The 26,758-nt window shown below is 41.2% G+C and overlaps 1 protein-coding gene across 11 annotated transcripts in view; it reads left to right on the forward strand.

Moving 5' to 3' along the window:
- Positions 1-26,758, forward strand: part of PPP1R12B (protein phosphatase 1 regulatory subunit 12B) — a 215,298-nt gene that overhangs the window by 113,450 nt on the left and 75,090 nt on the right. For 9 of the 11 annotated variants that reach the window (XM_058533822.1, XM_058533823.1, XM_058533835.1 and 6 more), the window contains 5 exons: positions 9,697-9,787; positions 13,474-13,677; positions 15,594-15,783; positions 15,872-15,984; positions 17,566-17,607. In XM_058533822.1, the coding sequence (XP_058389805.1) occupies positions 9,697-9,787; positions 13,474-13,677; positions 15,594-15,783; positions 15,872-15,984; positions 17,566-17,607 (640 nt within the window). Of the gene's footprint in view, positions 1-4,112; positions 4,348-9,696; positions 9,788-13,473; positions 13,678-15,593; positions 15,784-15,871; positions 15,985-17,565; positions 17,608-26,758 lie in introns of those variants that run through there. The other 2 variants (XR_009217139.1, XM_058533828.1) reach the window with 2 other exon arrangements.

A 26,758-nucleotide genomic window follows, 5' to 3' on the forward strand; every position in this document is an offset into this window, starting at 1 on the left:
ACAAGCTTTGCCTCCGGCTTGCTGGGTAGCAGTGGTGCCTTTCCTAGTTTCCAAGGGAGACCGGGTGCTGAGCCTGCAGTCTTCCCCAGCAGCCACTTATCTTTTATGCTCATCATCTCCACACATCTTTGGACCTTCATTCTGCTATGCAGGCCTGCGCAAGGAGGTAACTGTGTTTCTTGGAGCTCTCTTTGTCAAGGGGGGCAGAGGGAAGTAGAGTGGTGCCAGGGAAGGCCGATGGGGGCAGCAGGGTATAAAAGCTGCAGTTAGGAGAAAGTAGCTTGCGGGGCCAGCCCCGTGGCTTAGCGGTTAAGTGTGTGCGCTCCGCTACTGGTGGCCCGGGTCCCGATCCCGGGTGTGCACTGACACACCGCTTCTCCGGCCATGCTGAGGCCGCGTCCCACATACAGCAACTAGAAGGATGTGCAGCTATGGCATACAACTATCTACTGGGGCTTTGGGGGAAAAAAGGAGGAGGATTGCCAATAGATGTTAGCTCAGAGCCCGTCTTCCTCAGCAAAAAGAGGAGGATTAGCACTGATGTTAACTCAGGGCTGATCTTCCTCACAAAAAAAAAAAAAAGAAAGTAGCTTGAAGTGTGCTGAATCTGGGAGCTTGTTCCTATTTGCTATATCTGTAAATGTCTTAAAGGTGGGAGCCCCAGCACCACCTCATACAACTTAGAAGTGCCACATATAAAATGCAGAATTACTGTAATAGTGCCTCTGAGAAACACAGAAGAGAAAGGAGAACTTTATTTTTGAGAAGAAAATAAAATCAATTGCTTTTGAACTTAGCTGGCTAACAAACTGCATTCTGTTAGATTTGTGTTCTGTGACTGGTTTTCAAGTTTAAGGAGAGGGCTTGATGATTATGTCTCTTAACAGGGTTCTCTGGACTCCTGGAGCTGTGCCATCCACTATGGTAGCCAGTAGCCACGTGTGGCTGTTTAGATTTAAATTAATTAAAAATTAAATTAAAAATTGAGTTCCTCCATCACGCTAGCACATTTTAAGTCTTCAGTAGCCACATGTGGCTAGTGACTACCGTATTGACTGTGCAGACATACAACTTTTCCATTATCCTAAAGAAAGTGACCTGTGGAATGTGGGAAATTTGGTGTTTGACCAGAACCAGTGAATAGGCGTGTTAGTGAGCAGACTTAGAAGCCCTTTGTCCAGGATCAGCCTCAATATGCTCTCACTATGGATTAAAGCTAGATGGAACCTTAAAAACTATAGACTTAGCCCTTTATTTTGTAAGTGAAGAAACTAGGGTCCTGGGAGATTAAATGATTCTCCCAAGGTCAAACAAGTAGTTGACGGCAGAACTGAAACTGGAACCCAGGTATGTGTTCTTTCTACTATAGCACGGTGTTAGCCTCCCACACCCAGTTAGAAACAGCAAGGAAACCTTGAACTAAAACCTGCCTGATCGGGAGGGCTCTGGCAGCAGTAGAGTCAACTCCATCTTTTAAAGGAGAATTCAGCACTCGTAGTACCTCTCACTTATAGTTTGTTCATGATAGCCTTATAGCATGTTGATGGAACCTCTGGAATTGTGAAAGTCATCCTTTCCCAAGATAGAGTGTTGATTATGGCATACTTTTGGGAAACATCAGGGATGCTAGAAGTTAATGTAAGACATCCTTGTTCACTAATTCCTGGTAATGCTAGATTTGGAAAAAGAAATGTATTGCTCTGTAAATCCACATAGTTAGGGCACCATGGTGCTGCGTGGAAGAAACAGTTTTCACTGTGGTATGTGATGAGAAAAGCTATCCTGGAAGCTGGAGACCATGGGGATAGTCCCTTTAGGTCTATGACTGAACAACACTGTGACCTTGGTTAAGTATTTTAACGTTCAATGTTTAGACCTTGATCGACACATCTGTAAAATAGGAATAATTTGATCATCTCCATCTGAAGTCTTGGAATTAGATCAAATGACTTCTTGAGGTCATAAAATGTTAGCCATGGGTCTATGGTTCTGTTATTCCTCTAAGTGTCCCTCTCCCATGTAGATATCCATATATGCTTCCAGGTTGTTATTAAACAAGTTCTTTTTGGCCTCTCTGAAATACCTTTGGGTAAGTATCCTTATACATAGGATGTAGTCTGAGCAGTGACAAGCTGTCTTATAAGACCGTTAGACATCTTGTAATTAATGACCACAGCAGCCTGCATGCTATAAAGACATGTACTCAACTTGGTTCCTTCCCTGTTTGAAGCTAACCATTTAAGTACTCTTCTCTCTACAGCACAGATTTTAAATGTAGGACTCCTTACAGCTATTTCAAAAACCAATTTCCTACTGGTGGATTCCAGGCGAAAATTATATTCTCTCACATTCTAGGGAAGACAACTTTGTTCTCACCTTGGAAATCATGGCTCTTCCTCTTTCATTTTTCTACTTAAAGTAGTTTTATTTTACTTAGCTAGCCCTTTGAACCTTCTTGGAGAATATCTACAAGGGAATTAAGACCTCTTCCAAATGAATTATCCATTTCCAGTAAAAATAATTAAGGGCAACTCCTTTATTAGACTAGATGGGATAGATATTGTAGTGCACCATCCTTTCTTTCTTTTCCAAATGACCACTGCTGCACTTGTATTGTGGTAATGAAAATACTGTACTTAGAGGAGGAGAGTGTGTGATGTGAGAGAGCACTCACCAAGCTGCGCTGCGACTTCTGTGTGCCAGGGGGTGGTCTCAGTGCCTTACATGGGCTTTCACATAGAGTCACAGCAGCCCTGTTAATGTCTATACAGCTGTTAGTATCTTCATTCTGTAAGAAACTTGGGCTTAGAGTGCTTAGATATTTTATCCAAGATCATCTAGCAAGGAAGTTGAGGAGCCAGGGTTCAAACCCAGGCGATCTGATTCCCATGCCAGGGTACTTTATCACCACACTACACTTGTCAGAAGGTATTTTAAGTCTTTTATTATTATTTATTGTGACTTGCTTGATGTTCACTGGTGATTTGCTAGGCATTTTGCATGGGTTCTTAAGACAAAATTAGTTCTTGTGTGGTATGTAAAGGGGCTATGAACTTTAGAGGCAGAGAACAAATTATTTTTATGTAGTCATGCGTAATTCTCCGTAATTATTTGAATTCCACTGGTCATGTAAACTCAAAGTCATAGCAAATACAAAGAAATGCTTCCTGCCCTCCAGGGAATTCACAGTAGACAGATATGGTAATTAAAGGACTTTGGCATTGGAGTTCCTTCCTCTGCCACTGAACTGGGGGGTGAGCCTCATTTTATCTGGATGCCAGAAGGCCGAGAGACAGATGGAAGGCCATGGCTTCCATTATACTTGCTATTCTACTGTTTTGTGAGCCCAGACCTGTCTTCTTTTGATGGCAATGAAGAAACGTATAGCACTCAGATTCATGGATGCCTCAAATGCTTCTCAGAAAGAGCCAGGTGTGTTGAGTGTGGGTTTGCTCTAGTGTAGGAGTCACCAAATTTTTTCTGTAAAGGGCCAGGTAGTGAATATTTTAGGCTTTGCAGGGCCATTTCGTCTCCAGCGCAAATATTAAACTCTGCTGCTCTAGTGGGATAAAACTAAATACAAAAATGTGGCAGGCCAGAGTTGGCCCAAGGACCATACGTAGATTGCTCACCCCCTCGTCTGGATTGTAGAAAGTACAAGGAGCTAGGCTCCACTGAACATGGTGTGTCCTTGAGGCAATCATGAGTGAAGTGCACCACTTCTTTGAACCTTGGAATCCACATCTAGGTAAAGAAAAATGAATGATAATGTTCCTTCCTTCCTCAGAAACGTTTACAAATTCAAGTACTGGAGTTTTCTGGGTTTTGTTTTTAAAGATTTTTTTTTCTTATACCTTAAATTGTAAATGTTTCATGTATTGACACAGGTTACAAAATAATATAGATGATATTTAATTTTTAAAAATAAACTATATATACTATATAGTTATATAGATAGATACATACATAGATAAAAATCTAGACATAACATGTAGTAAAATAAAAATGGGGTTATCCTCACGTGGTAAAATTTCTGTTTATTTTTGTTTTCACATTTTTGTCTGTTTTCTAATTTTTTCCATGAAAAACATGTGTGATTTCAAATATTTAAGACTTCAAGTCAGGGCCGGCCCCGTGGCTTAGCAGTTAAGTGCGTGCGCTCCGCTACTGGCGACCCGGCTTCGGATCCCTGGCGCGCACTGACACACCACTTCTCTGGCCAAGCTGAGGCCGCGTCCCACATACAGCAACTAGAAGGATGTCCAGCTATGGCATACAACTATCTTCTGGGGCTTTGGGGAGAAAAAGGGAAAAGAAGAAAAAAAAAAAAAAAAGACTTTAAGTCAGGTAAAAGTCTCATCATCTTACCTGAGAAACCTGTTGTTTACCAGCTCTGTGTTCTTGTTCAATGAAACTGTCTAGAGCAGGTGGTGGGATAAGCGAGTCTGAAGCTCTTTCTTTCACTATGGCTTCTCTCTAGTATGCAAAGAAGAGATAACAGTCAAGAATTAAGTATAATAGTGATGTTCTGTGTGTTTTCCAAGTAGAAATGACATGTGAGTAGGCTGGCTGGTGACCCAGACTGGATTTCATGGGGAGTTAGTCCTCAGTGTGGTCACCCATTCCAACGTCTGGTCCACAGCTTTGCAAGTTTTAGGACTTAATTTTTTTCGGTTCCTGCCCAGAGGAGAGAAATATATTAAGAAAGGACTCAAACCTACCAAATTCATGGTGTATTGATATATATATCAGAATTCCAATTTACTAATCCACACTGAGGAAAAATATGACTATTAAAATACAGCCTGGTTGAGGACTTCTGCTTCAGGCTATGGTGTGTCTTATATGAGACGAACTCTCCCACTGAAAATAACTAGAAAAACTGGATAAATATAAGGAAAAAATACCTTTGTGGGTATTGGAGAGTTATTAAGGAAGTGAGGACTTGAGGGATCAAGATCCTGGAGGGGAAGAAATCATAAAAGAGTGAACCAACTTTTGGCTCTGCTTTTCCCCTTGAGGCGTTTGCTGATTAGTGAAGCAGTGGCTGCGAGGCTGAGAAACAGGGCAAGATTTTCAGTAGTATCCTAGAGCTGAGGGAACAAAAATGGGAGTTCAAGAAGAGGGTCCCCAGTAGACACCCCAGACTTCCATATGGGACCGCCAAGGGCTACATTCTAGAAATAAGGGCTTTTCAGAAATAGACAAGCCCGTCAGCTCAGTCTCAAAGTGGATTAAGGTAATTTGCATTAGCCCTGTGGTTCTCAAACTGTGGTCCCCAGGTCAGCAGCATCACCTGAGAACTAATTAGAAATGTAGATTCTCAGATCCTGCTCCAGGCTTACTGAGTCAGGACTTCTAGGCTCTACCTAGCAACTTGTGTTTCACAAGCCCTCCAATGATATGGTGCAAGTGAGAATTTGAGAACTACTCCCTTCGCATGACTGCCAGAAGAAAAGAATATCCTCTGGAGGATGGCAGCAGCATCCAGAGCTGCAAGTTATCAGCACGCTTTTTTCATTAAAAATGTCTGGCATTAATTCAAAAATTACGAGACATACCGAGAAGTAAGACTGATTTACGAAAAGACTAAGAGAAAAAATAGACAGTAGAACAGATCCAGATATTGATATTATGAGACACGGACTTTAAAATAATTATAGTTAATACGTGCAAGGAGTTAGAAGACAAGATGGAGAATTTCAACAGAAAACTGCAATCTGTTTAAAAGAATCAAATGGAAATTCTAAAACTGAAAAATAAAATGACTAAAGTTAAGAAATTCAATTGTAGTAGACCAGCTGAAGAGAGGATTTGTGAACTAATTAGATTGGACAGTAGAAAATATCCAGAATGAAACCCAGACAGGTAAAAGGATGGAAGATACAAAAACGTATAATAAATAAATGGAACATGGCCAGTAGGTTCTGACATAAGTGTAATTGGAATCCCAGAAGAAGAGAAGAGAGGAACTAGCTACTTTTTTTCATGGAACACTCTTTTTACTTGGAAGAGTGACTGGTCAAATTATGGTTATTCAGACTTGGGTATGTGGCAGACGTTTTCTTGAAAATGAGCAAAGTGAGCCTGTCACTTCAAGTATTTCTTGCCAATTATAAAATTTAAAATTTCAAGTAGAAGTTAGAATTTTGGAAAATTTGTATCTGCCACTGTGAGTGATATTATTGACTGCTTCCCAATATGTAAATATGTTCTAAGATCAAAAGTTATATAAAAGAATGTGATTTTTTAAATTTTTACTATTTTTTGAGATATAATTGACATATAACATTGTGTTAGTTTATTATATCATACAACATAATGATTTAATAAATGATCACCACCATAAGTGTAGTTAACATCTATCACCACACATAGTTACAAATTTTTTTTGTGATGAGAACTGTTAAGATCTACTCTCTTAGCAACTTTCAAAAAAACAATAGAATCTCATTAACTATAGTCACCATGCTGTATATTACTTCCCCAGGAATGATTAATCTTATAACTGCAAGTTTGTACCTTTTGGCCACCTCTACCTGCTTCGCCCACCCTCTACCCCCCCACCTCTGCAACTACCAGTCTGTTCTCTGTATCTATGAGTTCAGGGGGGTTTTTTAGATTCTACACATAAGTGAGATCATACAGTATTTGTCTGACTTATTTCCCTTGCTGTAATACACTCAAGGTCTATCCATGTTGTTGCAAATGGCAGGCTTTTCTTCCTTTTTATGGCTGAGTAATATTCCATTGTGTATGTGTATATATATATTTTTTTTAAATAACACATTTTCTTTATTCATTCGATGGACACTTAGATTATCTCTATATCTTGGCTATTGTAAATAATGCTGCAGTGAACATGGGCTGCAGATATCTTTTTGAGTTAGTGATTTTGTTTCCTTTGGATAAATACCCAGAAGTAGAATTGCTGGATCATACAGTAGTTCTATTTTGCATTTTTTGAAGAAATTCCATACTGTTTTCTATAGTGGCTGCACCAATTTACATTCACACCAACAATACACAAGAGTTCCCTTTTCTCCACAGCCTCACCAACATTTGTTTCTTGTCTTTTTGATAATAGCCGTGCTAACAGGTATGAGGTGATACCTCATTGTGGTTTTGATTTGCACTTCCCTGATGATTAGTGATGTGGAGCACCTTTTCATGTGCCTGTTGGCCATCTGTATGTCTTCTTTGGAAAAATGTCTATTCAGTTCCTCTGCTCTTTTTTTTTTTTTTTTGCTGAGAAAGATTTGCCCTGAGCTAAGGTCAGCTGCCAGTCTTCTTTTTTTTTTTTTTTTTGTATATGAGCTGCCACCACAACATGGCCACTGGCAGATGAATGGTGTAGGTACACGCCCTGGAACTGAACCTGGATCGCCAAAGGGGAGCACGCTGAACTTAACCACTAGGCCACCAGGGCTGGCCCCCTCTGCTCATTTTTCTTTTTTTTGGTGAGGAAGACTGGCCCTGAGCTAACATCTGTGCCCATCTTCCTCTATTTTTTATGTGGGATGTTGCCACAGCATGGCTTAATGAGTGATGGGTAGGTCCTCGCCCAGGATCTGAACCTGCAAACCCTGCGCCACTAAAGCAGAGCACGCGAACTTAACCACTACACCACCAGGCCGCCTCTACCCCTCTGCTCATTTTTAACTGGATTTTTTTCTGTTGAGTTGTATGAGTTCTTTATATATTTTGGATATTAACTCATCAGATATATGATTTGCCAATATTTTATCCCATTCTGTAGGTTTCCTTTTCATTTTGTTGATGGTTTCCTTTACTGGGCAGAAGACTTTTAGTTTGATGAAGTCCCACTTGCTCATTTTTGCTTTTGTGGCCTTTGATTTTGGTGTCAAATCCAAAAAATCATCGCCAAGACCGATGTCAAGGAGCTTAACCTCTGTGTTAAAGCTTGTGATTTTTAAAATTACTGTTATATAATGAAATGTGTCAACATTTGGAATATCACCAGTATTTTCCAAATGACCAATGCATGATGTTCCCAAATCATGCATGGGTAAGAAGTTCCATTCAAAGTGTAAGATAAACCAATGAATTTCAGTGTAACAGAGTATGAAAAGTCTATTAACATGGTTTCAGATTCCACATTGCAGCTAACCTGTAAGAAAATACCACTTGTGTTTTGATAGAGTATCGAAGAATATCCACAATTATCTGAAAAGGCTATTATAATACTCCTTGCTTTTCCAGCTACATACCTGTGCAAGACTGGATATTCTTTATATATTTTAACTAAAACAACATATTTAACATATTGAATGCAGAAGCATATATGGAAATCCAGCTGCATTCTATTAAGCCAACATTAAGGAAATTTACAAAAATGTAAAACAATCCCACTCTTACTAAATTTTTTGTTTTGGAAAATGTAGTTATTTTTCATAGAAGATAAGTTATTGATGTTAACATGTAATAAGGCTGTTATTTTTAAATGAATTAATACATATTTTTAAATTTCTCAATTTTAATGTCTAATAAGATAAATATTAATAGATATGTCCCCACATAAACAAAAGCTCTTTGGAGGTCCTCAATAATTTTTTAAAATGTAAAAGGGTCTTGAGACCAAAAAATTTGAGAACTGTTGCTATACATATTAAAATGACAATTAAAATATAAGGATATTATGAAGAATTTTGTGTGACTAACTATGAAAATATAGATAAAATTCCTTGAAAAACAAATATTACCAAAACAGAAAATCTGAATAGCCCTAAATCTGTTAAAGAAATTGAACCTATTATTTAAAACCTACGCATAAAGAACACTCTAAACCTGGGTGGCTTCATTGGTGAGCTCTTCCAATTATTTAAGGAGGAAATATCCCCAATCTTACACAAATTCTTACAGAAAATAGACAAGGAGAAAACACTTCCCAACTTGCGTAACCTTAATCTCCAGACCTGGCCAGGTGATTATAACAAGGGAAAATTATAGGCCAGTTTCTTGCATGAACACAGATGGAGAAATCCTAAACTAAATAATGCTGAATCTATATAAAAGGTAAGTCTATATAAAAAGATGATACATCACGACCAAGTTGAGCTTATCCCTAAGAATTCAGTGTTGTTTTTATCATTCACAAATTATTCAGTGTGATTCACCATATTAACAGAAAAATGAAGGAAAACAATAATCTCAATGTAAGGGGAAGAAAAGCATGTGATAAAGTTTAACACATACTAATGATTAAAAAACAAAACAGATAACATCAGAACCCTCTTAGCCTGCTTCCAGTAGGAATGGAAAGGAATTGCTGTAATTGAGGAGCAGTGTTTACAGAAATATTACAGTAGACATCACACTTAATGATAAAATGCTGAAGGCTTTGTCTCTGAAGGCAGGGACAAAGCACGGAAATCTGCAGTCATCACTCCTTTCATCATGTCCTGGAGGTTCTAGTCAGAGCATTAAGGCAGGAAAAGAAAGAAAAATTGTAAGGCGAAGGAAAAAGATAAAATTCTCATTATACAGATGATATGATTCTGCATGAATAGTAGTACCTTTGCAAAGAATATCTTAGATTATGTAATTTTCACTCATAGGGTTCCTGTCATTTCATTCTCAGAGTGTAGATGTCACGTCGGTATGTGGAAGCACCTGCCGTTCTTCAGCACACGCAGTGAAGGTCTTACTTCAGGTATTACTCTTCTTCCTCTGCAGGTCATACCTGACTCCTGTACGCGATGAGGAAGCAGAGTCATTGCGGAAGGCACGCTCCAGACAAGCTCGGCAGACTCGAAGGTCTACTCAGGTGAGTGTGACCTCTTTTTTTATGTTCTTTTGTCTGTCTACCTTTCCATTGGAGCTACAATTAGGAAAATGGGGGACCAGCCTGGTGGCATACTGGTTAAGTTCACGTGCTCTGCTTTGGTGGCCCAGGGTTCGTGGGTTCGGATCCCGGGGGCAGACCTACACACCGCTCATCAAGCCATGCTGTGGCAGGCATCCTACATATAAAATAGAGGAAGATTAGCACAGATGTTAGCTCAGGGACAGTCTTCCTCAAGCAAAAAGAGGAAGATTGGCAACAGATGTTAGCTCAGGGCCAGTCTTCCTCACCAAAAAAAAAAAAAAAAAAAAGTAAAATGAGTAGCTTAGTCCAGCCACTGTATTAAAAGCTTTCACCTATGTTAAATCTTATACTACATAGAATCAAATGAATTTATAGCTGCGTCTACCCACTCTCGCTTCTGTTCCTCCAGGCTCAGAGCAGGTTCGTCTCCTTTCCTTCACAAGACTAATCATTCCACTTGTGTTTAAAGGACCACATCTTAAGAATCCCTAAAGGAGAACAGTCTGGTAGTTTCTCAAAATGTTAAACATAGAATTACCATGTGACCTAGCAATTCTGCTCTTAGATGTATACTCGAGAAGTGAAAACATATGTCCACACAAAAACTGGTACACAAATGTTTATAACAGCATTATTTGCAATAGCCAATAAGTAGAAACAACTCAAATTTCCATTAACTAATGACTGGATAAACAAAATGTTATATATCCATACAATGGAATATCATTTGGCAATAAAAATAGATGAAGTACTGTTACATGCTAATGCTACAACATGGATGAACCTCAAGAAAATGGTGTGGTAACTGAAAGGAACCAGACACAGTTCCATTCTTATGAAAATGTCCAGAATAGGCAAATCCAGAGAAACAGAAAGTAGATTAGTATTTGCCAGGGGCTGTAGAGAGGGAGGAATGGCAATTGATAACTCATGGGTATGGGGTTTCTTTTGGGGGTGATGAAAATATTCTGAAATTAAATAGTGATGATGACTGCACAACTCTGTGAATATACCAAAAACCACTGAACTGTATACTTTAAAAGGCTGGATTTTATGATATGTGGGTTATGTTCAATAAAGATGTTGGGAAAAAAAGAATCACTAAGGAAGCCTTTGAAGTAAGGAAGAGTCTGATATAACGTATATTAGATTTTGCAAAAATCACCTTGCAGAGAATTGATGGGAGTAGAGGGCAAAAGTATGTTTGTCAAGCCTGAAAGCAAGAAGACCAGTTAGGAAGCTGTTATAGTTGTCCACGCTGGAAATAATCAGAGCACAAACCCAGTTGGAGTGGCAGTGAGAACAGAGAGAAAGTGATGAATTGGCGTTATTTAAGGAGGCAGAGAAGATGAGCCGATGAAGCAGAATGAAAAGGAGCAGACAGAGAGGTGAGAAGTAAACCAGGAAATAGTACCGACGTGGAAGTGAATGAAAAGCCAGTGAAAAGGTGAAGTTCAACAGTTTTAAAGGCTACAGAGGTCAAGTGGGAAAGCTGCACTGAAAAAGAGATGTTATACATGGCAGCAAAAATATCCTTATCTTCCCTGACCCTCCCAAAGTAGGTCAAGTATCCTTCCTTTATAGTGATTATGAGAGTTGTTATTTTGTTGTCGTTGATGATTGTCTGTTTCTCTATTAGAATGTAACCTCCATGAGGACCAAGACTGACTATCATGTTTTGTTTTGTTTTATTGCAGTAAAACATACATTATGTAAATGGTAACATGGTAAAATGGTATTTTAACCTTTTTTTGTGTGTGTGAGGAAGACTAGCCCTGAGCTAACATCCGATGCCAATCCTCCTCTGTTTTGCTGAGGAAGATTGGCCCAGGGCTAATATCCGTGCCCATCTTCCTCTACTTTATATGGGACACCACCACAGCATGGCTTAACAAGCTGGGCGCGCACTGACGCACCTGGGATCCGAACCTGTGAACCCCGGGCCACTAAAGCGGAGCGCATGCACTTAACCGCTGCGCCACTGGGCCGGCCCCCATTTTAACCATTTTTAAGTGTGCAGTTTAGTGGCATTGAGTCCGTTCACATTTATTTTGCAACCATCACCACCATCCATCCCCAGAACATTTTTCATCTTCCCAAACTGAAACTTCGTACCCATTAAACAATAATTCCCTCTCCCCAGCCCCTGGCACCAACCCTTCAGCTTTCCGTCTCTATGAATTTACTCCTCTAGGGACCTCATGTAAGTGGAATCATACGGTATATGTCCTTTTGTATGCTTATTTCACTTAGCATAATGTCTTCAAGGTTCTTCCATGTTGTAGCATGTGTCAGAACTTTCTTCGTTTGTAAGGATGAGTAATATTCCATTGTATGTATGCTCCACATTTTGTTCCTCCATCTGCCAATGAACATTTGGGTTGCTTCTACCTTTTGGCTACTGTGAATAATGCTACTATGAGCATGAGTGCGCAAATTATCTCTTCAGGGCCCTGCTTTTAGTTCTTCTGGGTATATACCCAGAAGTAGAATTTGCTGAATCATGTATTTCTGTCTTGATACGTACATTCCATTATACTTATCTGTTTTCTTATGTCTTTTCCATGACAGTAAAAGTTTCTTGAGTACAGAAATCATTTGATTTGTCTTTGTAGTTCCAGTTCTTGAAGATACTTAATAGTTCTTTATTAAGAGAATGAGTGAATAGATTAGTGAATAATGAAAACAAAAAGCAAGTTATGGATATAGTACTTGCCCAACTGCATTTCGGCTTTGGAACCTCCTTCTCCTGAGAACTTGAGCACGTAACTACTGGAGTTAGGATCAGCTCACTTTCTTCCTCACTCCTTTTCTCCTTCTGCAACGTCTCCTCATTATTTGCTTTTCTTCTGTATTGCTGCTCCTGTGAGCCTGAGGGAACATTAATTATTGGAATGTCCCTGTGTGATTCCTTGGGTTACTTGGGAAATGATGTTAGAGAAAAGCTAGTTTGGGGGAAGGGGGAAGTTTGGGTTTTGTTGTTGTTGTTCTAGCCTGGCTCTGAATTTTTGCCTTTTTGAGCCTGGTTTTTCTTTTTCTTTTTTTTTTTTTTGAGGAAGACGGCCCTGGGCTAGCATCCGTGCCCATCTTCCTCCACTTTATATGGGACGCCGCCACAGCATGGCTTGACAAGCAGTGCATCGGTGCGCGCCCGGGGTTATGAACCGGCGAGCCCCGAGCCACCGCAGCAGAGCGCGCGCACTTAACCGCTTGCGCCACCGGGCCGGCTCCTGGTTTTTCTTTCTATGAGTGAAATTAAGTTTTTCTAGTATCTGCTGTTTAGAGAACCTCTGTTGGTAACCGTTTGCTCTTGGGAGGGTAGGGAGCTTTCAAATAAAGATGTTGAGAACCGTTGGTGTGGAAGAAGTACATCTACAACAGGCAGGCATCAGTGTTGACCTATTTTCTGGAACTCAAATTGGAAAAGCTAAAGTATTATTTGAAATGTACCTAGACTTAAACCTTGGTTCTTTGCACACTGAGGTGTTTATTTTAAACGTATATTGCTTGAATTGACCTCAGAGATTTGGGGATCTTCATTTGGAATTGGATGCTATTAGATCTTTTAGGGAGTTTCCCTGCTTGTTCGTGAAGTTATTCCATGGTTAGAGTGAAACTTCTCTGAACGTGTGATGTTTTCCCAGGGTGTGACCCTGACAGACCTGCAGGAAGCAGAGAGGACTTGCAGCTGGTCGAGGGCGGAGCGGCAAGCTCAGGAGCACCCAGGCCAGAAGCCCGTGGGCGCCGAGGAGCTTGAGGGGAGCACCAAGAAGCCTGAGCCCTCAGTGGCCCCAGCAAAGGGAGCTGGGGAGGGCCAGCAGCCCTGGGGCAGGAGTCTGGATGAAGAGGTGAGCTCGTTTATGCTGGCACGGACTGTGTGAAAAGCAAGGTAGTTGTGTGGGGAATGTCTTCCTCACTGATAATCCGAGTGCTGTGCTCCTTTTCAGTGGGCAGCTCGTAGAGGACGCTGTACACGTGTCTGTAGTTGACACACCTGCGTGACTGAGAGACTTCAGAGAATGTCAGTCCCTAATGATCATTTTTCTTCTGGGAGTTAACTAATGCTTATTCTTTTTTCCAGTTTTATTGAGATATAATTGACATATAACATTATATTCATTTTAGGTGTACAACATAATGATTTGATATATGTGTATATTGCAAAATGATCACCACAATAAGTTTAGTTAAATTCAACTTAACTAAATTTATTCTTTACCTAAAGAATAAATGTCTTTCTGTTCTAAAAAAGAGGTCATAGTATAATAAAATGCAAATGAAGTATAAGCATTTACTGAGCGTTTATACCAGGCATTATCTTAACTATTTCATGTATTAGTTTGTTTAATCCTTAAAGCAACCCTCTGAGGTAGACATTATTATTGCTATCAAATATGAGGAGACTGATTCACAGAGAGGTTAGATAACTTGCCCAGCATTTCACACAGCTAAGAAGTGGTGGGGCAAAGATCTGCATATCGGCAGTCTGGCTCCACAGCTCGCTGTCTTAACCATCGGTATATTGTTCTCCAAACTCCTGCAAACCTAAGAGCTTACAGAGCACCCCTAGTCCCGTGCCATAGGATGTCACTACTGGGATGGACATTTTAACTCATTTTCCCTTTCTCAAGTGGAGTTGGAAGTCAAAGATATAGGGTTATATTTAAGGTGAACATAACTCCTGGTTTATCTGAGATGGTTCCAATTACACCTGTTATCTGTGTGTAATTATCAATACCACCCCTTTTCACTCTCAGAAGTGTCCCAGTTGGGATGATAAATTACATGGTCCCCACAGTTATAGGAGAAAGGAATCTCCATCTTACTTTAACTCTGCATGGCTAGGCTGCATAAACTAACTGAGATTCTGTTGTTTAATTTGTTTGTCTTACCAGCTGCTGTTTACTAAGTACTTATTACTAGCTACTGTTCTAAGCACGTAACATACATTATCTCATTTAATCCTGACAACCCTCACTGGGGAAGATACTATCCCTACTTACATACAAGGAAACTGAGGCTCAGAGAAGTTAAGTAACATGTTCAGGGTCACATAGCCAGTAAATGCTGAAGCTAGAATTTGAACCAAGTTCTATCTGACTCCAAAGCTTACATTATTTTATTGCTTCTGCCTTTATAATTTATAAACAAAAATGTATATAATCTCTGTGTGTAGTAAGAATTTCTCTATCTGTGCATCTTACATAAACCAAGTTAAGGCTTATTATCAGGTCTATCTGTCCTAATGCTCAGGAAAATAAAATTTAAAAGGGAAAATGGGAATTTCTTTGAAGTTTCAATGAGCCTGGTATGGCAAGTGGACAGAGCATTCAGAAAGTGCAGAATGCTCCTGTTTGGTCCCTGTCCTCAGATAACGCTGTGTTCTTCCTTCATATTCCTGAGCTTTCTGTTTTCCTGCATAAACCTTGCCTTTCAGTGCTCCATCTTAAAAAGGTCATCATCCTTTCTAGTTTCATTCCAAAATCAAAGGAATTTTTATTAGGAAGGTTAGTGCTACCTAGTGCCCTGTGGTTGATTTAGGAATCATTCGCTGGCTGCTGTCAACATAGTGGTCTATTCAGAACAGGAGTCCAGAAGCTGTTTCCTTTCTTTGATTAACTCACTTCAGCTCAATAGCTACTTACTGAGCGTCTGCTACGAACAAGCCTCTCGATATAGGAAAAGCTCATGTTTAATAAACCTGCTGTCCTTATCCCGTGGTTGCACTTGACCTCTAACGTCTCCTCCTGTGGATTACTTCCAGCCTGTCTATCGTCGCCTGAGGTGTCCAACTCAGCCGGACAAACCCACAACACCAGTGTCTCCTTCTGCATCCAGACCCTCTCTCTACACCAGTTGCCACCTACTACGGACAAATAGGTCTTCAGTCCCTGATTCTGAGAGTTCAGAGACCACCACGAACGCTGCAATTGCAAAAGAAATGGACAAAAATGGTATGTAGAGCTTAAGAAAATGCAGACCTCTCCCCAGTGTGCATGCCCCAGATGCTTAACATCTATACTTTGTTTTATCTCTGGCCAGAGAGTGAAGAAGCAGATTTGGATGACCAGTCCTCTCACAGGCTGTCCATCCGTGAGAGGAGGCGGCCCAAGGAACGACGAAGAGGCACGGGCATCAATTTCTGGACAAAGGATGTAAGTAGCCTGGTCTGTGCTAGGACATTTCCCGTTGCCCTTGGCTGCCATCCTTTGTGTTGAGTCAAAGAAAGAGTCCCACATGGAGCCGTGAGTCTTGCAGATTGTCAAGAAATATTCCTGAGGAAAAGAGAAGAAGAAAGACTCAGCCAGTGTGGGACTCGTTTGGTATATTCCTGCTTGATGCCCAGCGCTTAGAGCGGTGCCAAGCACATGGTAGGCACACAGTGAATAACTGGTGAAGAATGAAGACCTTGGAAAATTACTACAACCACATAAACAAAACACAGCAAGCTTGTCAGATTTTAGCAGTCCTCCCCAGTATTCCCTAGAAGTCATGTAATTAGTCAACAATATCTTAAAACCCCATATAAGCAGAGATTCTAACTAAATATTTTAGGAGCACTACAAGAATTTCAAGGAACTTAAAATCTGTAAGTAACACAAGTTCATCTGACTCAATTTTACTCTTTTGAAGGAAAAAAGGAACAAATAATATAAAACAGATTAACTTTGGGTTTGCACCAGTGCTTACTAACTGCAAACACACTCTCAGTACTTTAATCCACCCTTTTGTTCTGTACTCTTCTCACGCAACTTTGTTACTGGCATTTTAAAAATCAAGTGGCCAAGGGGCTGGCCCCACGGTGTAGTGATTAAGTTTGGTGAGCTCTGCTTCGGTGGCCCAGGTTCCCAAGTTCAGATCCTGGGCACAGACCTACACACCACTCATCAGGCCATGCTGCGGCAGCAGCCCACATATAAAATAGAGGAAGATTAGCACAGATGTTAGCTCAGGGCTAATCTTCCTCAAGCAAGAAAAGAGGAAGATTGGCAACAGACGTTAGCTCAGGGTGAATCTTCCTCAGCAAAAAAAAAGAAAAAATCAAGTGGCCAATAATCAAGAGATCTCTGGTTACCAGTGACTCATTTGAAAATTAGATAAGCCATTCAGTGAGACAGTAATACTCATCTATTAGAAACTATTCTTTACATATTGTATTAGAAACTGTTCTTTAGATAAAAGTATTTCATTGTTATAGACTGATAACTATTGACAGACATGAAATAAAGTCTGTCTTTCTTAAAGATGCCCCTTTTCTAGCTGTTGGTCATTTGATGTTTTTGACTACAGGTGGTGTTCCTAAGCTGTCTGCCTGTGGCGGACTATTCAAAGCAACAGTAACGGGGCTGGCCCAATGGCGTAGTGGTTAAGTTCGCACTCTCCACTTTGACGGCCTGGGGTTCATGGGTTCGGATCCCAGGTGCAGACCGACACACTGCTTATCAAGCCGTGCTGCAGCAGCCGCCCATATAAAGTGGAGGAAGATGGGCATGGAGGTTAGCCCAGGGCCAGTCTTCCTCAGCAAAAAGAGGAGGATTGGCAACAGATGTTAGCTCAGGGCCGATCTTCCTCACAAAAAGAAAAAGCAGTAGTAACAGAGCCTCACTTGGCAGTCAGTTCTCATCGCCCCTGTGTGAAATGCCAAGATGCACAATTGATGGGGCTAACCTTATTGCTCTCAAGGATGTTTGTGACCATGATCCATCCTCTTGTTTTTCTTCTTCCTTCCTTTTCAGGAAGATGAAACTGATGGCTCTGAAGAGGTCAGAAAAGCATGGGTAAGCGACAGCCAGTGAGGCGTATCCCTTTTGGCTCAGCCTTGCTGGTGTGCACACAGTTTTAGTAGAAGAAAGAGCAGGTCCTATGCAAATTTGGGCTGAGGGAGAGTTTGGAGATAGACATTCCTTTGAGAAATGTGGCAGTGTTAGTTGGTGGTGCTCTTTTCTTACATGGTGTAAGAATGCTCTTGCTCTTAAACAAGTTTTCTACATTTTTCTTTGCCTACTGCCAAACACTCACACAATTGTCGGCTCTGTTTGTCTTCTTTTTCTCTCTCGTGAGCATGCTATTGGATTGTATAAAGTACTTTGGAATCTTTGGAAGGAAAGTGAAAAGTGATACTCTTTCTCTTATGGATCTACACTAATAGAAGGAATCATAAATGAGAAGAATGTAAACATCACACAATCTAAAAGTCATTTATATTTGACTTTGAAGTAAGGTTAAACTCCTTGGCTCTTAGGTAACTCAGACCCTGTAAGGCCTGGCATCCAGCTTTTCTCCACTGTGGATGGCCTGGGCCCTGGTTTCCTGAGACTTCAGCTTCCTGTAAGCCACTCAAGCATGATAGCAAGTTAGTGGTTTTCTTATTAGTACCATTTTTCAGGAAGAATAGGATTTGTTATTGACTAAATGAGTTGAGACTACATGTGTTTCTATTAGAAATTATGTAGAAAGATGACCTTTTTGTACCCTACAGTTAGTTGAAAGTATGTTCTCAGAATATATTGAATAACCCATACTGAAAACTGACAACTCATTGTTAGCAGAGGAATTAGAAATACTATATTATGTCATTGACCTGCCTATATTTTAGTCAAGATCCAAAGTGGTCAATAGTGGCCTTCCAAAAAGCAATGCCCATATGACTAGTGGTGACATAGGTGAGAGTTGCCCTTGGTTGAAGCTGGGGCTACTTCACAAAGATGAGCTCTGTCATGTGGAGATACCACATGGAGGTTCCCTTGGGGCGAGGAGTGTGTGTGTGCGTGTGTGCAAACAGTGACTCTTCAGTTTTTCAAGGGGCTTGGAATGGCTTTTGGAGACAGAAAGAGTGAATATAGGAAAGTTGCTTTGGGGAATTTTGAGATACCTAAAGAGAGAATCTGAGTAATAGAGTACAGAGCACTGAAATGGACTATAATCCCTGGAGGGTTATAGAGGCCTTTAACTTCATAAAGGGAGTTGTGATAAGGAAGGCTTTGTGGTCGTGGAATGTCTTTGTCAGTGAAAATCTTTGTCTGTCTTTCCAAAGTACTTGGCACGGGAAAATCCACCATATAAGGAAAACTAAGATGTTCTTGATGCAGTGCTTCCCAGAGAATTTCATTTTAGGACCATTGACTTAAAATCATAGAAAAGATTTTCTGATTGGTGAGGAAGAGCAGGGACTGTTGAGGTTTGGTGTGAAAGTCATTTATCAGACTGAAAAATGTTTCACTCATCCAGTTGCTTAGGGCATCTCCTAGCATTTACCATGTGTCAAGCAGATGCCAACATGAATCTTAAGAGAAGAATAAATAGCCTGTTCTCTCTAGACTGGTGACTTTGAATGTATGCAGGCGAGCCAGAGTTGGTACAAGCATATTCCGGGTGCTCGTCTCCAGCCCCACCAACAGTGTGAAAGGATAGACAGTGATGAGTCATCACAGGGTGAGGCATCTTTTTTGTAAAAGCCTGACGTTGGCTTGCTTCATTACTCCAGTTTATTTCGATGAAACTCTTAGCGTTTTTCTCAAGTACTCTCTTCTGACGCTAGCAGGCATGATGCCGTTATCCATATGGACCCACAGAGCAACATGCTGGTCATGGCCCAATGTAAATTGCTGCCATCCTACTTCAAGACAGTCAGTAATAACTTATGGCCACTCTTTCTCCCCAACCTCTGTGTCCTTCCATCAGGCAGCAGAGTTGAGCCAACCAAAGGAGGGGCATTCTGTTGAAGTGGCACTGTTAGCTCATCACATGGATACTGCTGAGAAGCCAGGGCAGTTCTTTCTTGTCTTTGTTTTTGCTTCCGTAAAACTATATCTGCCATTGAGGTCATGACAGTTCCCTTCTCTGTCTTAGCCCGTTCCTTAAGAGTGGTGGAATCCGTTATTTTTAAAATTAACTCTTTCCAAGTCTCTGACATCGATTTTTTTTAATTGAGATATAATTTACAATCAATAAATGCGCAGATCTTAAGTGGACTATTTGATGAGTTTTGATGATTGTATCCACCAGTATAAACACCACTCAAATCAAGATACAGAACTTTTCCAACACCTTGAAAAGTTGCCTCGTACCTCCTTCCCTGTCCCATGGGAGGCAACCACGCTTCTGATTTCTGTCACCGTAGATTAGTATTGCCTGTTCTTGAACCTCGTATATATGAAATTGTACAGTAATAATATTTGATTTTAAGGGTAGACAGGAAACTTTCAGTGGTTATTACCTTCAACTTATGTCTCCAGTCAGGGTTAGAACTAAAATGATTCCGAATATGTACAGACTCTTATTTTCCTCCTCTTAAAGATTTCAAAAGAAGATTCTTTAACCTCTCACGCCCATATATCAGTAACAACAGCATGGTTAAGAAGGCTTTCTGTTGTTTAACCTAAATCCCTGTTGACATCACTGAAATCCATTTCTTCTTTTTGTGTACCTAACTAGAAAATTGTAAGCAGCATTTATATACAGACAAGATTTATGGCCCTGATGTTTGTTAATAATTGTGTGATAGAGGAAGACCAGTCATGCATTTCTGTGGTGGTGACACCATGAAACGATGCTTAGAAGGCTGGAGACTTGGCTTAAGCCCAATATTGTGCATGGATTTAGTCAAAACCCATCCCCATTGGTAAATCCATGGACTGGTGAGACTGGCGATGAATATATAATTTGATGTCTTAGCACCTCCTCAACAGACGTGTTTAAAGCAAATCTGTTGCGTTATCCACACAGATAGTCTCCAGAAGTCTGATACATCCTCATCTTGCCAAGTGAAAAGACACTGAGTCTGAGTCTGAATGTGAGGAAGATTATTCCAGTCATACCTGAAAATGCTTGTGTAGCAGGAGCATGTGTGTTTTCTTTCCTGGTGGTAATTGCACAGAATGTGGGGGGTCATAGGCACAGTGTGGGGGACGGCTGTCTGGGTTCTTTCCATCTTTTTACCCGCACCTGGGCCTGCCTGCCTTTTGCTTCACGATGAGTTTATCTACTGCATTCTTGTTATTTTCCCCTACTTACTCCTCTGGATCAGATCTTTCCAAGCCAATTCTGTTGTATAATTGAATTTATCACTAGGGGGCACAAGCAGTCAACAGAAAGATGTTGGTGAACAAGCAGAATGGTGCCCTAGAGAAGCTGGGTAGACAGATGGCTTTTGTTTTAAAGGAATTGTTGAAGAACCCAGTTCAGTGTGGTGAAGTTACTTGCCTCCCAACTTTTGGGAATTTAGAGATAACTTGAGTTAGGAACCTCAGTTTACAGTTAAGAAAACTGAGACCCAGAGAAGTCAAGAAGTATTCAGGGACATCCAAGCTGTGTAGTTGAGCACCCGTGCCTGTGTCAGAGAGCCTTTCACCTGACTGTAGGAAGCAGACCTGAAGTTAGAGCGTGTGTCCTCTCCATCCCCTGTTCATCCATTTGGTTTTTCACTCAGCAGTTTACAGGAACTGACCTGCTAGTAGCATCCCACCTCCTTGAGTGAAGGAACATCTTCTTGGAATACAACTTAAAAACCTACTCTGAGTACCAAGACTCATTGGGTAGAGCATCAGCATTCTTCTGCTGTCCTTGACATGGGTGGGTAGTTAACATCTGGCAGGAAGTAAGAATTTCCATACTGCAATTAGGAAAATGCTTCACCACCCCCAAAATCCCTGTGGCTTTTAGGCAAATCAGATGGCGCTCAATCTGAAGAAAATCGCTAAAATCTTACCCTCAAAGTTAGCAGTGTAGCTCTCCCAGTCCAGAATGGAACCAGTAGGTCTGGACCAGTAATAACCCCTCAAAATGCATTGGGAAAGGAAATTTGTTAAGGAATTACTAATTCATGGATAATAAGGTATCTACCTGAGATACCTGGTGGCATGCTAGTGGAGAGAGAAGTTGGTGAAGTGTTCCAAAAGAGATAAGCAATTAATGTAAGTTTCTAAACTAAATACAGCAGAGAAGCATACTGAAATTTGCTGGCAAAGCTTGGTTTTGAACTAAGCTTTAACAGAAAATAAAACTTGCGTTGGGATCCGCTTGGCCCCAGAAATGTCTCTAATACCAAAAGCCACTGAATGCATTTCCCATTTTGTCCTGCCTTTTGTTTTATACCCTCCTTTTCATTCATTCGCTGAACAAGCACTTTTCGGTGCCTGTTGCGATCAGGCCATTTTCTAGATGCTGGAATTCGACAGTGAACAAAAGCCCTGCTCTCGTGGAGCCGACACTCTAGTGGAGGAGGTGGACAGCAGATAGAAGAGTGTGCAGTAAATCGCGTGTGAAGAGGCAGTGACTGCTGTGGGAAAACTGTGGTTGAGTAGGGTAGGAGGGTCAGAAGTGCCCGAGTGGGGCAGGAGGCTGACATTGCAAGTAGGGTGGTCAGTTGGCCGTGTTGAGAAAGCACCATCTGAGCCTAGACTGAAAGGAAGCAGGATGGGGAGCCGTGAGTCTGTGGGGTGAGCGTTACAGGCAGGGGACAGCACTTGTGGAGACTGAGGTGGGAGTGTGCCTGACAGGCTGGAGGACAGGCGAGAAGACCCATGTGGTGGAGCAGAAGGGGCAGAAGGGCCCAGTGGCGGAGGCTGGTAAGTCATTGCAAGGGCTCCGCTGTCATCTGAAGGAGCAGGCAGCGTTCTCGAGTTTTGAGCAGAGGAGTGATGTGATTATACCTACACTGTAAAGGGTTGCTCTGCCTGCTGTCTTGAGAGTATACGCTAAAGGGAGATGGCTGGAAGCAGGGCCCTCAGTTAGGAGGCTGTTAGAATAATCCAGGGGAGACTGAGGTGGTTTGGACTGGGGTAGTAGTAGGGGTAGTTTTCATATTCAGAATATATTTTGAAGTTGGAACCAACAAGATTTGCTGTTGGATTCGATATAGGGTGAGGAGAACAGGAGGGAGGGGGGGTCAAGGTTAACACCAAAGGTTTTAGCTAAGGCAACTGAAAGGATGAAGTTTGCATTAAAAGACTACTCCATGGAAAAGACTATGGGAGGAATAGATCTGGTGGGGGAAGAGCAGGCGTTCAGTTTTGGTTTTAGAAGTGTTAAATTGCTTATTTCTGAGGGATATCCCCCATGGAAACCTCAAGGGAAGAGTCAGAGATAGGAGTCAGGAGGTCAGGCAAGAGGTGCAGGCGGGACATGTGAACTTGGCTGTCAGTAAACGTGCAGGGTGTATTTAAGCCATGAGATTGGGTGAGATCCCCAGATAACGAATATAGACAGAGAAGAGGCCGGAAGACAGAGCCCTGGGCGCTGCGGAGTTCTGAGTAGGAGAAGGGGAAGAAGCAGCAGAGGGCTGAGGACCGGGCACTGGGCTCTGACGATGTGCAAGCTCCCCTCTTTCCAAAACAAAGTCAGACAAACAGAAAACACTCACACAGCAGCAGGCAGTTTTGCTGCTGTTGTTTTACCCTTTTTTCTCAGCTTGTGTAGGGAGGTCACCCGTGCCGTCTGCTTGGTCCGTGTGTAGGAGCCGTGCAGTAGCATAGGGGCTGCTATCCCAGAGCGCCCCTGGACGTCTCTGCAACAGAAATTGCTGCCTCTTGGCAAACCCTCTCTGGAGGCCTCTCAAGTCCAGCAATGTCCTAAGACTGTTTTTGTTACATCAGGGAATTCTGTTGGTTAACCATATCTGCGCATGATCGAGTCACCGTGTCTGCGTGTGATCTTTTAAGTTGACATAGCTTGTGGTCCCCTTTACTTTACCTGATTTTCCTCAGTTTTATTACATCTTTGAATAACTAGCACTTCTGTTTCATTTAAGAGGAGATTTTCTTTGAAAAACTTATTTCTAAATGCCACTGTGTACTAAACTCTAGTTTAGCTCTGTGATGGCTAGAATGGCAATTACAGAGTTTGAATTTTAGAACCAAAAGAAACTTTCAAGACCATCTAGTTAAACTTCTCATTTAAAGATAAGAACTGAGGCCCAGAGAGGTTAAGCAGCTTCCCAGGATCACACAGCTGTGTTCTTGGTCTGCGGCTACTGCCACCTTCAGTTGAATCTCTGTGTCTGTTGTGGATCATATGTGATGTGCTGTGACAACAAGCAGTATAGCACAGCAGTTACTAGTGCAGACGCTGGAGCTGAGCTCCCTGGGCAACCCCCCCCGCCAGCTGCTTAACTATTGTGGATAAGTTGCTTAACCTCTCTGTGCTTCAGTTTTCTCATCTGTAAAGTGGGGATAATAATAGTATCTACCTCTCAGAGTTGTGGAATGAAAATGAGTTACACATTTAAATAGAGATGATTGAGATCCATGCAAAATTATTTTCCAAATCCATAGGTTTCTAAATGTGGATGAGAGGAAGGCTTCTGGAATACTTGACTTTAGAATCATGTGATATTGAGGTTATTTATTAATTTATCCATAAAATAGATTGTTGTGAGTCAGAGAAGTAGGACAGGTTTCTCCTTAACTCCAGCATGTGTCTGTTTTCTGAAAATGTACCTGATGAATTTCAAGAAGTAAATTTTAAAAGAGGGTTGCCAACGTCAGGGAGAAGAAACGGGTCAAGAGGGAAGGATAAGAACTAAATATGTCATGTTTTGTGCAGACCCTTTGAGCGCCTGACCGAGCCCTGCAGATTTCTCTGTCGATGGAGCAGGCTCTCCTCTTTGTGCCTAAATTGCCCTCCAGTCTATGTTTCTCTGCCAGTGCTCCCAACAGTTCTGTGTCGTAGATCTTCATTTTCCCCCACTCTCTTCCTTTTGAGTGAAGAATAGCCCTTTTTCCTATTTGCTCTAATTTTTCACAGCTTTGCTTCTGGCTGTCTGCTAGACCTTTTCCGCTCTCAATCAGTATTTTTTATCTTGTTACTTAATCTCATGAAGCCCCATCATCTGCTGGAGGGTACCCAGCGATTTTCTATCCACTGTCCACTGCTGGGCAGTCTCTCTCCCTTTCTCCTTTTAGGTAAAATCCTGCGACCGTTTTGCTTTCCCCTCTCTCTGGGGCCTGATTGCCTAATATGGTAAGGTATGTCCCAGACAGGACTGCACTGTTGAGATAGAACAAGAGTTTGACTCAGTTTAAAGACACAGTAGGTGAGCTATCAGATAGAGTTAGTTATTTATGCAGTAAAGCAGTGTTTTTCACAGTGTACCGTATAACAACCACAATCTTTTTTTTTTTAAAGCAAACCTCTCTTCCTTTCAATAGAGTGAAAGGATAAAAAATATAGATTTTCCTTCTCAGCCTCTTTAGCCAGATAAGAAAAAAAAGGAAAAGGTAGTTAACTTGACCCCAGAATGAGAGGGTTTTGAAAAGTCTGAGAAATTTGATAATATAGTGCTCATAAGGAAATAAACATAAGAATAGATTTAATAAGCGGCAGCTGTTCTAAACAGTCTGTTGCCGCCAGCCTCTGGGAGTTGGCAGGCATTGTGCACGTAGAGAAGCAAGCTGTCCCGGACGCGCAGTTGATGACAGTGGGCAGTCCCTGGGAAGGAGATGGGCACCGGGCAATGGCAGCCAACCAGGCTGTTGGGGAAGCTGCCTTCTCTCCAGTGTGTGCTGAACAGTCTTCTCTAGTGGAAAGTATTCCCACGTCAGCCTGGGAGGGTCTTTCCCACCACTGTACGTGAGCTCTTGCTTTGCAACTGTTGCTTCTTAAAATACTGCAGATGTGGTGATTTTCTATATATAGGTCACTTGTCCCTTGCTCTGGCCCAAGACGTATAAACGGTCTCAAGAATAGTTTCTTTTGGCATCTTCCTTTTAAGGACTCTATTAATTTTAAGTCGTGCTGTTGCCTAGGAAATCTCAGTAATCAAAGCTTACATGTATTCCTTTGAGACCCTGTAAAGTTTGGACCCACTGTCCCATTATGTCAGTGAATTCTGCTTTAGTCAGAAATCTTTTTTAAGATAGAATAAATTGACCCTCAAGGTATCTGTTTGGGCTTTGCTCAAATGTCCTCTCCAGAGCTGTGGAAGGTTATCAGCCACTAAGGATGGTACAGTGAGCCTCTTGACCTTTCCTTTTCTTCCCTTTTCTTCCTTCTGCCTCCAGCTGCCTTCCAGGTCTCAGTTTGTGTTAGCGACCTGTGACCTTATGTGTCTTTGTTGGAGGGACACTGATGAACTTGAAACTCTGCTGGATATTTCATAATTTTTATGATTATAAAGGTAATACATTTCATTATAGAAAATATATGAAGTGTAGAAACGTATAAAGCAGTGGTTGTCACAAGCAGCAGGAGTGATTTAGACGAGGTTGTAGAAATTCATAGGGGTCCTTTTGGGAGTCACAGTGATGGGGGCTGTTCTACATGCATTCAGTTTGGATGGTGCCAGAGATGCTCGCTCTCCTAATCTGTCCCATATAACAAACAGTTGTTCTACAGCTCGCTTGACTTCTGACTGTCTCCCTGAACAGTTATAGATGAAATTATCTCTATTGTCTGAGTCCAAAACCAAACTTGATTTTATGTACAAACTCACATTTTTTGGCTGAGAGAGGTTCTAAAAATTCCACCACCATGTAAATTTGGGAAAAACTACTTAGTTGTACTCAACCATGATGGTGGTGCCACTTGTAAAATGACATAATTGTACATACACTCCAGGTTCGCACTTGACTTCTGCCTTCATGATGCTTCTGTGATGGGTCCAAGCCTCTTACTACTTCGTTGTGCCTTCTAGTATTATTGGCCCAAGAATTTACACATTGAAATACATATTTCACTATAAGTTATTTTCCTTTTGTTTCTTCTTCATATCTTATTATTGATTTTTTGTTATTTTAGCTAAGTTTTATATCTGTGAATTTCATTTCAGGATAGTAACGGTTGGGGCATATTAGAAAATGTTTGTTATAAAAGGGGATTCTTTCTGCTATAAAGAACAAGAAAGAATTGTTCAAAGTCATACCACTCAAAAGAGATTACTGTTTAACATTCTGGTGAATTTCCTGCTGGTGTTTTTCCTAAGTTGTTTGTTTG

This window comes from Diceros bicornis, chromosome 38 (assembly GCF_020826845.1).
Source record: "Diceros bicornis minor isolate mBicDic1 chromosome 38, mDicBic1.mat.cur, whole genome shotgun sequence".
NCBI lineage: Eukaryota > Metazoa > Chordata > Mammalia > Perissodactyla > Rhinocerotidae > Diceros > Diceros bicornis.